General features: G+C 34.7%; 1 protein-coding gene across 1 annotated transcript in view; it reads right to left on the reverse strand.

Annotated features, from left to right (window-relative positions):
* Positions 1-1535: 1535 nt before the first annotated feature.
* LOC129743719 (RNA/RNP complex-1-interacting phosphatase homolog) overlaps positions 1536-12022 on the reverse strand; it is a 92442-nt gene continuing 81955 nt past the window's right edge. Inside the window, exons 3-7 of the mRNA XM_055735842.1 lie at positions 6518-6634; positions 6374-6453; positions 2307-2353; positions 2132-2239; positions 1536-2053 (exon numbers count right to left, since the gene is read on the reverse strand). Coding sequence (XP_055591817.1) covers positions 1635-2053; positions 2132-2239; positions 2307-2353; positions 6374-6453; positions 6518-6634 — 771 coding nt within the window. The 3' untranslated portion in view covers positions 1536-1634. The remainder of the gene's footprint in view (positions 2054-2131; positions 2240-2306; positions 2354-6373; positions 6454-6517; positions 6635-12022) is intronic.

Consider the following 12022-nt stretch of genomic DNA (forward strand, 5'->3'; position numbering starts at 1 on the left):
AAATCGACCATCATTAGCAACCAAGACTCCAAGCTACCAACACCTCAATTTCTTGCAAATTCCACTTTAATTAATTTCTTAAACCGAAAAAACCGAAAAACCGGAAAAAATGCAGCGCGGCGAGAAAACAGAAAACGCGTCCGTATCCAATCAAGGCCTACTCGGAACTGTAACGTTTGACGATTCATCCGAAGATGAAGAGACATTAATTTAAGTGTTATTTCAAAATATATGTTTTATAAGTTTTCAATAAAAATATATTAAAATTACTAAAATCATAAAAAAATTATATAATTGTGAAATTAATCTTTGATTAGTCAAAATAAACGATATCCAAGCTTTTTGTTGATATAAAACATCGAAAAATAGTGTTGGCCAACTTTTTCTTCTATGTACTCCTGTGTGCGACGGCCGAAAAAATGACTTTTCCAAAATAAAATCATAGAAGCCAAATTTCTCGTCCCCTCACATTTTAACAAAAAACAATTTGATATAAATTATCAGAAATAATGAAACTAATGGTAAATTATCAATGAAGTAAGTCTGGAAAAATATTTCAATTAAAAATCCACAAAGCAAGTACAATTCATAAGCCTTTAAACCAGATTACAGATGAACAATACGTCGTTTGATAAAAGAGATGTGCTCGAAATGGAACTGCATGTTTTAGAAGAATCCAAAATTTTTGGCCGATACACTATACTGTGAGATGATCTCAAAATTTTGAGGAATTTCCGACTTTTTCCCGCATTTTTTCGTTGGATTTAAAATCCCGATTTTCCTGAGTGAGTGGCCACCCTGACACTCTCATTTTTCTCTGAGCTCGTTTATGTTTAAGTATTGGGGCCTCGAAAAAATTCCAAAATTTTAGTTGCCACCCGTTATAATTATAAAGGCACTTTTAAATAATCGTCATTTAAAAAATCGAGTAGTGTTCAACCAAATTTTGGCTGAATACTGTTGTTTACATCCAAGTGAAGTAAGTGTTGTCATTTTTTGTTGTTTTTCACAAAGAAATCTGAGAATGCGTGGCCTTACTCCCGAGCAAAGAAAACGGATTGTGCACAAATGGGGCATTTTGTGTGAGTGATCTTTCAATCAGAGAACTAGCTAAAGAAGAAGGTGTGAGTGTCGGAGCAGTTCAAACCACATTGAGAAAGTATGGAGAACGGTGTACTTTTGCAGATTCTCCCAGATGCGGTAGGAAAACTGGCCCGGCTGACCCTACAATTGACAAGTAAATCAAGGATTACTACAAACGGCATCAGTACGGCATGTGGCTAAGAAACTAGGTAATTCATCGACTAACCTTATGTGTGGCAAAGAGAGAATTGGACTTCAGACCCATCGGAAGCAGAAGCAGCAAAAGGAGAAATAATTCATAAAATCTATCCTACTTCTGTATATCCATTTCTACTTACTATGTTTACTTTTTGACATACTCCGGTCACCATCCTCGTTCATTTTTTCTACAACTTCTTTCCTGCAATCCCTACCTGATTTATTTTCACATAGATTAAACAACAAAAAAAAAATTAAGGTTTATTTCAAATAATTTCGATTTATTTAATTTATAAAGCTTTCTAAACAGCATTAAAAAAACCATCCCGATGTCTCGTGTATTCGCTAAAATTTTACGAAAAACGACTATCATAAGGTTTATATTTATTTCTCCAACTCGAGGTTGGTTCATGGTTGTGATTTGTTTCCGAATTGTGATCGTTTCTCCGTGAATGTTTACTCCTCCATGACTCCGGATTGGCTGCTGAACTACGATCGTTCCTCCACGAATGCGAAGTTCGCCCTGACTCTGGATTTCTTTCCGACCTGTGATCGTTTCTCCATGAATGCGAACTTCTCCATGACTCAGGATGTTTTCTTTTTTTCCTTTCGACAAATTGCCAATCGTCATCAACATTGTTTGAAGATCCACAGCGCTCGTCTTCGGGCAGTTTTCTCGTTTCCACCGTCCGATAGCTCAATGGAATGAAACTCATAATAGAATTCAAATAGTTTTGCCTTTCCATATCGTGACCTCGAGATTTGTTGAACACTGTCGAAGGAATCGGATAATTATGCAAAGATTAGTATCGTCTATGAATCAAACAAGGAAAACAGAAAAAGAACTTACATTGGATGGCCACTGAGGGGTCTTGTCCTAACACTAAAACCATGTAAGCACAAATAAAATATCCTGTCCTATTCAGTCCATGTGTACAGTGTACTCCAATCACTTTATCTGTGGAGAGAAATCGTACGGTTGATTCAAATCAAATCAAATCAAATGAATAAAAGTTGACAATTACCCTGAGCTTGATCTGATAATTGAAATTCCTTGACAACATTAATGAATCTGAAACAAAAAAAAAACAGAATACAATCTTATTGTAAGTAAAGACACAACTAAAAGTACATTTAGCACATTTCACTTTTCAAAGCTAATTCAAGTTTAACGAAACATGAGTGCTCAGTAGACTAGTTCACTTTTCGGCTTTTTTCGCTGATCACAACGCAACTTACAGCGTTTGATCCTCATTCATTTTCAAGTACTCTGGCCAAATTTGAGCTCATTTGAGTAAGTTTCCAGCGTGCGCTAGAAGTTTTATTGAAAAAAGTCCATTTTTCTGGAAAATTTCCGTATATGTGTTCTAGCAAGCTGTTGTTAATATAAAATGATAATTTTATAGTGCTCGGTGATTGGTATGACAAGCATTCGTATGGACCTGTTTTAGATAATTGACTAAATCAAACCAAAAAAATTTAAAAATTCATAAACTACCAACTTTTACAGAAAATTTACTTACAAGTTGAGAGCTTAAAATCAGTGGTATATAGAAAAAATATATTTTCGATATAAACTTTTCATAAAAAGATAGCCTTATTTATAACCTTTAATTTGATGTATAACACTTAATGATCGCAAGAGTGCTAGCAAAGTTATTCAAATATCTATGCAACAAATTTGATTTGATAAAATATTTTTCATTCAAGTTTGCTCCACACCAACTTGTGCACAAGAAAGGATATTTTATTCAATCAAGTACTCCATGACGGGGCAAGGAGTTAAAAAAAAGCGCGCGCTTTGATCGAGTTGTAAGCAAGTCCTCTTGATGCCACGTTTTGCAGGTTGCATGATGCTAAAACTTGAATGGAGACAACATTATGATTCAAAGAATGTGATGTGAATGTTTGAATATCTTTGCTTGTACTGTTGCGATAATTAAGTGTTATACATCAAATTAAAGGTTATAAATAAGGCTATCTTTTTATGAAAAGTTTATATCGAAAATATTTTTTTTATATTTACTACTGATTTTAAGCTCTTAACTTGTAGGGGAGATGGGGGCATAATGGTCACCTTAAGGAAAACGGTTATTTAACCATAGAAAATAGCTATAATATGGAGGTTACATTATTGTTTCGTGTTCAGACACTTGAAAAGCCTATTCCCTAACGGGCTGAAACGTGAAAAACTAGATGAAAACGTTAAAAAATGCATTTTAAAAAAAATTTGCCAAAAGCTGAAAACCAGCCACTGTGGAGGCATAATGAGAACCCCCCCTGAGGCAGTATGAGCACCATTAATCAGAGCAAGATGTGCGTTTTTGCCGGGGAATCTAGCAGCGAATTCAATTCGATGAAGTCAGGTGAGTCGTAGATTCATCAAACAAAGCAATAACAAAATAATCTAGGTCTGTTTGTAGAATACAAACAATTCACGCACGCTCATACATTAAGTGCTTTGTTCGGAGGATGATGCTACTAGCCGTATAATGTAACAATAAAAAAATCGATCATGAATTGTGAATGGAAAAAAAATCACCTCGAACAGAAATCTAACTCTAGTCTTTTGATTACCTCTCCGACACCTTACCAATAGGCTAAATTGTCGGATGAAAACTAGTCAAGGTGTGGCGCTTTAAATCAATTTTAATTCGCTGCTAGATTCTACGGCAGAAAATGCTCATTATGCCTCGATAATATGGTGCTCTATATGCCCCTAGTCAACAAATTTAAGTAAAAACGTGTTTTAAAATTGATAAAAGTGAAAAATCAAATATTTTATGATGGTAAAAATTGAGAAACAATGTGTACATCATGTTGCAGTGCGTACATTATTGATCAAGGTTATTTTAAGATCATAAGAGCTTATTTCGTGGTGCTCAAAAATTATAATATTTTCGTAACTTTAGAACCAAGCTAGTTTTTTTTTAAATATCTCTGTAAAGATGATAAGGAGATTCCTTTTTTTGTGAAAAATTAATACTATAGGAAGTACGAAACAAATCCTCATGAAAATTTATTTAAGAAAATACGCACTTTCGTAGAAAAGCGTAGTTCTCATTATGCCTCGGGTGCTCGTTATGCCCTCATCTCCCCTAAGTAAATTTTCTGTAGAAGTTGGTAGTTTATGAATTTTTAAATTTTTTCGGTTTGATTTAGTCAACTATCTAAAACAGGTCCATACGAATGCTTGTCATACCAATCACCGAGCACTATAAAATTATCATTTTATATTAACAACAGCTTGCTAGAACACATCTACGAAAATTTTCCAGAAATGGACTTTTTTCAATAAAACTTCTAGCGCACGCTGGAAACTTATTCAAATGAGCTCAAATTCGGCCAGAGTTCTTGAAAATGAATGAGGATTAAACCCTGTATGTGACGTTGTGATCAGCGAAAAAAGCCGAAAAGTGAACTAGTCTAGTGCTCAGTTATCAACAGTTTTAAAATTAGTCCCAAGAAGAAACGCATGAGAACTCCTCCACCTGCTGTGTGATAAACTACTACAGTGTCTGTTAAATGGGTATTATTAGACTGAGACGATTTGGGGTCATTTCTTCATTTCACAAAGCCTGAGGTCTAAGAAAACTTCATTTTGGTTCCAAACTCATTTAAGATTTTTTTTTTTCAGAAATTTGAAGTAACGTTTTCATAACTTTGTGTAGGTTGGACCGGAACAAATATTAAATTCTTTTGTCATTCAGCTTTTTTTCGAAAATCACGAAGGGGGAAATAAAGTTCAAGTTTGGAAAAAAATGTAAAAAAATTCAATAAATTATTCGATGATTCAAATAGCTAAAAGAATGAAAATCAAACTGTAAAGGATGGGAGTCCTATCATCTTTTGTATTGTAAAAGTAAGAAATTTTGTTGCATACAATCTTTGTTCAGTTTGTTCCAGTTTATTGTAAATTTGAATAATTTTGTGGTCCGCTACAAAAAATATCTGAATTGCAAAAACAGCGTTTTTTTTATTAATCCTTTATTTGAAACGGCTCAATCCAGTAGGTTTAAGGAGCCAAGATTGAAGTTGTTTTTGCACTTTTTACATTTTATTGCATCAACTAGAAATTAGTAACAGATAGAGAAAAAGTTTACAGAATAAGATCGATAGCTTTAAAGAATAGATAAAGTTCGGAAAAGTAAGTTAAGTCCATCGCAGCCAACACATCTCTTACAGGTGCATAAGGTTGCCTTCCTTGGGCCCGAAGGGAATCTGTTAATTTCGCTCTGGCGATCAAGTGGACCTCGCACGACCAAACAACATGGTCAATGTCGTGATAACCATGGCCACAAGTACAGAGATTGGTGCTAGACAGATTTACACGAAACAATAACGCGTTTCAATAACAGCGTTGAAAATTATAAATAACTCCAAAAACAATCATTTCTGAAGTCCATCCCCGAAATAAATACACCATTTGAAATCGTAAGTTGACTTTTTCCCTCAGATTGGGCAGATAAAAAGGATGATGAAAAACGATTGCGATCCACTTGTGCCCATCGTGTTCGGCATGTTTTGTGTTAGTCTTTCTAATATACCCAACGTTTATTTTTCCTTTTAACCTTAACTGCAACGAAAAACTAAGGTAAACCTCGAAGGATGATCTGAATGGTTGACCATCAGAAGCAGCAACAGTTTATGTTATCTCACTCTCGTGCAAATGATTTATTTCCTTGACGGTCTAACAGAAAAAAAAAAACGAAGCACGGGCAACAACATACCCATTAGTTTTTGCCCAGAGTATATATCACTGTATCGGGACACTGGTTGAATTTATATGCCATTTAACGGGCAATAATTTATAAGCTGCACATTTAAAGTGGCGGTGTTGAAGCCTTAATATAATGTTCGAGAATTGGACCGTACATATGTACCTACAGTATAAGTTCTCAAAACTTGGAAATTTTAATTTTTTTTAAATATTTTATGGGGCTAATGTATAGTGAATCCATTTTTTTTTAATTTTTATCGGCAGAATCTAACCGGTGCTTTTTGAAATAAGTGTATGCGGGTGTTCATCCGCATTCAAAATGCTATATTTCAGGATTAGGACTACTTCAAATAAATATTACAGCAAACTTACTGATTTACGAGACGCCTTTCGGGGACCGAGTGCCCCCTAGTGAAGATCTTTTTATAGCTCACGTCTTCCCGTTCGAATTCCTGCACAGATGAAAAAAAATCACGAATACAAAACGAATACTTTTCACGAGGTAACATGTCTTACATTCGGTTTGTAGTATTTGGTGGTAAAAGTCAAATCTATAATCAGTCCAAGTTTCGGTATCTGAAGCATAACGTCTTGCGGTGAAAAGCTTTCCTCGGCCCGTTGCTGGATGTAATTCTGCAATAAAAGAATTAGATAGCAAAAAATACAAAACTTTTAGTATTGTATATATAACAAGAAGCAGCATGCAAAATTGTCATTCTAAAGAAGGTCCATATTTCAGATACCACATACAACAACTCTCATAGAAATATAAATATTTATTTAAAGTCTGTCATCAATTTCCTTCAAGTCAGTTAGCACAGAAATGAATTAAGTTTTACACCCAGTCCCGACGAGAAGGTGCAAAAGCGACATCAGTTATCGATATCGGGCATGAACCAAAAACACTAAAGAAGATCGTTGCCAGAATCCAAGATCGATGACGCATGGGAGGATGATTTTTTTTTCATGTTTTGCCTATGAAGTCACATCTCCGATAAAAAAAAAACCTGTGTATGCAAGATACAAACTGATGCTAAGGTGGTTCGACATCAAACTGTCATGGGGATATGCTCTGAAGGTATCGTTAAGCCAAATTTTGATGCTGTCGGGTGTCAACAAAGGAATCGTACCCTAACTTATACTAATGCTTTATTGAGGGTGTTTTTTAAACCGATCTTCGAACCGGTTTTAGCAAACGCTTTAAATCCCAATATGAATAGAGTTATTCTTTCGCAGCTATTTCCAGTTTTGGAGCTTTTGATTTTCAGGGACTAGACTCGAAAAAATTGCAACACATTCTTCTGTGAAATGGCAACTGATGATATCTTGACTGGATGTAAATTTCAATGTTATGTATTTCATTTATTCAATTTTTTGACAACCTTTTTAAATGATCATCATCATCATGATAGCTTTTACGAATAAGAGCAAGTTCACTAGTGTTGGGAAAAAGTGGTAGAAATTTTGACATTTTGAAAATGTGTTGTATTTTCGCATGCTGTGATGCAGAAATATCAATATTTCTATCACATACGGCTGAAATAGAAATATGTTGTAAAAAAATACAACGGCCAAAGATCTTGAAAACATTTTTGCATGGTAAAATTTTCAAAATGTCAAAATTTTTACCACAGTTTCCCAACAACAGTGAACTTGCTCTAAAGGGTAGTATTTTTCAGATTTACTGAAGAAACTACCTTTAAACCAAGGTGTGTATATATTCAGGAGGCGTTACCGAATATCGAATTCCCGATTAAGCCATTTTGGCTATGTAGGCTGTGGTGATTGCTTATACTATCAGCAAACTGTAGGCTTAGTCATTTACCATTGGAAGCCATCATACCAATATACACCTGCTTAGTAAGTCATCCTGTGATGTACGATCACTCGGTGCGTGAGCTGTCTTAAGCATTCTTTCGTAGACCACCAAACGTGGTGCATTGCACATGGGCTCGCTCCCACATAGGCTATGCAACTATACGGAACTCATGAAGTTTGTTTACCAACAAACCACCGAAAAGCTGAGCAAAAAATAAACAAACTCATTGAGAGCCCCGCTCACTCCTCGCCTACTTACTGTGAAAGTCGGAGAACCTAGTGTATCAAACAAAAGACCTTGCTTTAAACCTTTTAAACCATAAATCATAGTAACCCACTAATAAACAGAAAAAAATGACAGCTCTACCAGTCCAATTCTAACCGCGATAACGTAAACAGTGAAATCACTCCGTTCTGAAGTGTGCGCGTTCGAAGAATGGTACCTCACCGAAATTGAAAACGACACATCTTGCCACTATTTGACAACAGCATTAAAAGAAAGCCCGATTTCGAAGGGTCGACTACATTGAGCGACAATAAGCTCCAAAGAATGCTGTAGAGAAATACCGAAGGAAGTGATTACATTGCAATATTTCTTGAAAGTTTGCGTATAATTTCGTTCGATTCGTTGATAACACCATTTAACTAACCGTCCTCACGGTCCGGACTCCTAAGTATGGCGAAGCAAGTTCAACACGGCGATAACAAAAAATATTACATAAGGGGCTCACAAAAAAGCAAGAGCAGTGTTAAATTCGAACAGCTTATCTCGCCAACTTTCTATCATTTCAAAAGCCAATCAAAACTTAAGGCTGTTCTCAAAAAAGTTGGACACATCAACCAGTTCTACAACTTTCGGATGCAAACCGTCATTTGAAGTTAGAGAAGAGCATGACATTGAAAAATTATTAAGATTTTTTTTATCAGTAAAATTTATATACAGGGTGTCAATAAATGTTTTAAATAATTAAAAAGACAGAAATATGAGATTTTTAACCACCTCCCCCCTCCGTGGACAAGCGTGGACATTTGGCAAGTCTCTACCCCCTTCCCCAGATGTCCATGTGCATATTAGGGTGTCCCAAAATTGCATAATGTCTGGGAATCTGAGGGCTCAACCTCCAAATTATAGATGTGTTCAGTTCATGTACAAAAAATACGATCTCCGAATTTTATTCCAGATCGAATTTTATGAGCCAATTTTTAAGAGCCTTCATTCATGAATCTATTATTTGAACACTGTAGTTCAGGTTTAATCTAAATTTACTATTTAAATTATTTATTTAAAATCTGTATTGTGAATCAGAATTAAAACATGAATTTACAAAGATCTGAATCTTAGTTTCCAATTTCGGATTGTCATTTCGATGCTTTAAATTTTAGAATTTTGTGTAAGAATTAAGTTTAAGAACTTCGAATTTGAATATATAAAAAAATCCCTTTTTCATATTGGGAAAATTATTATCAAAATATTGAAAATGCATAGGATCTCTAAAACAGGATTAAAATTTGATATGAAAAGAAAACCAAATTTTTAACCAGGATTTCAAAGCAGCTTTCCATTTCTAATTTCTTATGATTATTCGAACTGAAAATCAAGAATCCTGAACTGGATAGTTGTTACACAAAATTTTTTCTTCATCTTTTCAACCTATTATCTATTGAAAATCCAGTATATTTAACTTTGATCTCCCCTTAGAATGGTATACCTATTTCAGTTTTATTTTGTACGTAGAAATTTCTGAATATGTAGATTTCCGCTGAAACCTTATAAAAGACTTCCTCTGCATGTTTTCAATGTTCTTTTTTAATTTTCTTGTAATTGGATGGTAGAATTGGACACATTGATGAATAATAACTTAAAATTTATAAATTGACCAATAAGATTAACTTGTACAAAACTAAAAACTTCATATTTAATTACTATAAAGTTTCATGCGGTGGATTTGGTTTTAACTTTTTGCATAAAATTAACGTTTAATTATCTCATTCCTATTGTAAATTAAATTCCTACACGGCAATTTAAGGGTTGAGATTCCAGCCTTGAGCTTACAACCCGCAGTTTAATTAATTTTTCACCCTTTGAGGAATTCCAAAAATATGAAAATTGTTTGTTCCTAAAATCAGGAACATTTGTTTTCAGTCCAAATAATTATTCAACTGAAGGAGTCAATTCATAATGAAGATGAATTATTGTATCCATACTTTACACACTGCATATTCTTGTAGATTCTCACCCGATCAGAAGAGCATATCAAAATCGTTACTCAAACCTATCTCAGCGAGATATTTATATCTGATTCAGTTATAGTTTTGAAATGAGATTTGTTGTTTATGCTTTTCCTAAAACAGAATTATATCTACTTTTGATAAAACAATTTTTTCAAACGCATTTTTGGAAGCTTTAAGTTGAAATTAATCGATTACCTGTATGAATGAAAATAATGATTTTTGAGGAAGCGTTTCATTTATATTTTCAAAGCTTAAGTATTTATATTCAATCTAGTACTATAGTCAACCTGTTTACTTTTATTTAGAAGAATGAGTCGAAAGAAAAAGACTAGGGGCTGTTGTTTTTCTCTGTTTTGATCTGCCTGCTATAAAAGCGGCTATTGGATTTTCGAAACGTTCATTTCAGTAGGTACATCTAGTATTTCTTCTCAAATCCTGATAATCCTATTCCAATTCATTCTATTTCGATGTATCAGGTAAACTTTCAATGTATTCCATTAATCTGAACGACACTTGAAGTCGACTGCCTGCCCGTCCGCACGCATCCCTTTTAAAATTCCAATAGTCCGATTCAAATTCTCCAAGTAAACGTATAGAAATTCCCATTGTCCGGTTTCAATCCACACAAACGACTGCCTGATTCCCGTGCGGACGATTCCCTTTGAGAATTCCAACTGTCCGATCCCGATCGGGCCGATCCTTCAAAATTCCAATTCACTTATGTGAATTCCCATTGGTCAATTCTATGGAACGCAAACGGCTGCCTGTCTTTGCGCGCCGTCCCTATAAACAAGCAGCCAGGATCGAGCTTTGCAGAATCAGTACGAAAATAAACAACTAACTTCTATGAAGCTCAGGTAGAGTAGTAAGCAAGAACGCAAAACTGGTAGAATGGGATGGGATTGGAAAAGTGATGAGGTCGATTCTCATCTTTTATCGCCATCTTTTTTTGCATACAAATCCAATAAGATTTTTAGTTTATATATCCTATCTGGATGAGTTATAATTTTGTTTAAATTCTAACAACGGTTGATATGATTTAGTTATGGTTGCATAGACTTTTTGATATAATTTGAGATATTTTAACATCCTACGAGTACTAAATTATAACTCGTCCAGATAGGAAAAAATTGAATATCAAAATAGCTCATCTTGATATAATTTAGTTTATGAAGCCTCATTATTGCAACCAAATATCTCGCACCGGTACCACGTGCTTTGAACAGTAGAAGGAAAAAACACCCCGCACAAAACGCCAAAATTTCTCTTTTCAAATTTTTAATGCTCAGCAGGCTTTGATTTGCTTTCCAGTACACGTGAACTCTGGATGGTCGTTTCTAATGCCTGGCACATAGTAATGGTGAAAACAACCACGCCAAAGGAAACGAAAATCGGTTGACAAAATGGGTGCCATGACTTTTGGTTCGTGGGAATAACAACGAAAGCTGTATGGGAGGGTCCACTTTCTTAGGTGGGAGGGGCTCAAAACTATTACCTCGACCTTTTTCATGTCCAATTACATCACTGTACCAAATTTCAAGCTGATCGGTTAAGCAGTGTGAATTTGTATAAAGTGCATATATTTATACAAACATATATCGCCCAACTCATCTTTGTATATTAGATTTATAAAATTCGCCCTAATAAATACCTACTTGAAAATCGAAATGCTTGCAAAATAAATTAAGATGATTTAAAGAAATCAACAGAAGGCTGAATGTCAAGTTTGAGATAAATCTGAGTAGAATAAGAAGTTCATAGTAGGCTACTAGACCAAGTTTTGGTTTCATAAGAGGCGTGCGTGGGGAGTAGACTGAGTCGATTTGGGGTCATTTTGAAATTTCTCAAACCCTGGGGTCTAAAAAGCTTTGTCTTGGTCCAAAACTCATCCATGATTTTTTGCAAAATTTTAAAGTAACGTTTACATGAGTAAATTTGAACTTTTAGGTTTGTATGGGAAAATTGAATATT

This window comes from Uranotaenia lowii, chromosome 2 (genome assembly GCF_029784155.1).
Source record: "Uranotaenia lowii strain MFRU-FL chromosome 2, ASM2978415v1, whole genome shotgun sequence".
Classification (NCBI taxonomy): domain Eukaryota; kingdom Metazoa; phylum Arthropoda; class Insecta; order Diptera; family Culicidae; genus Uranotaenia; species Uranotaenia lowii.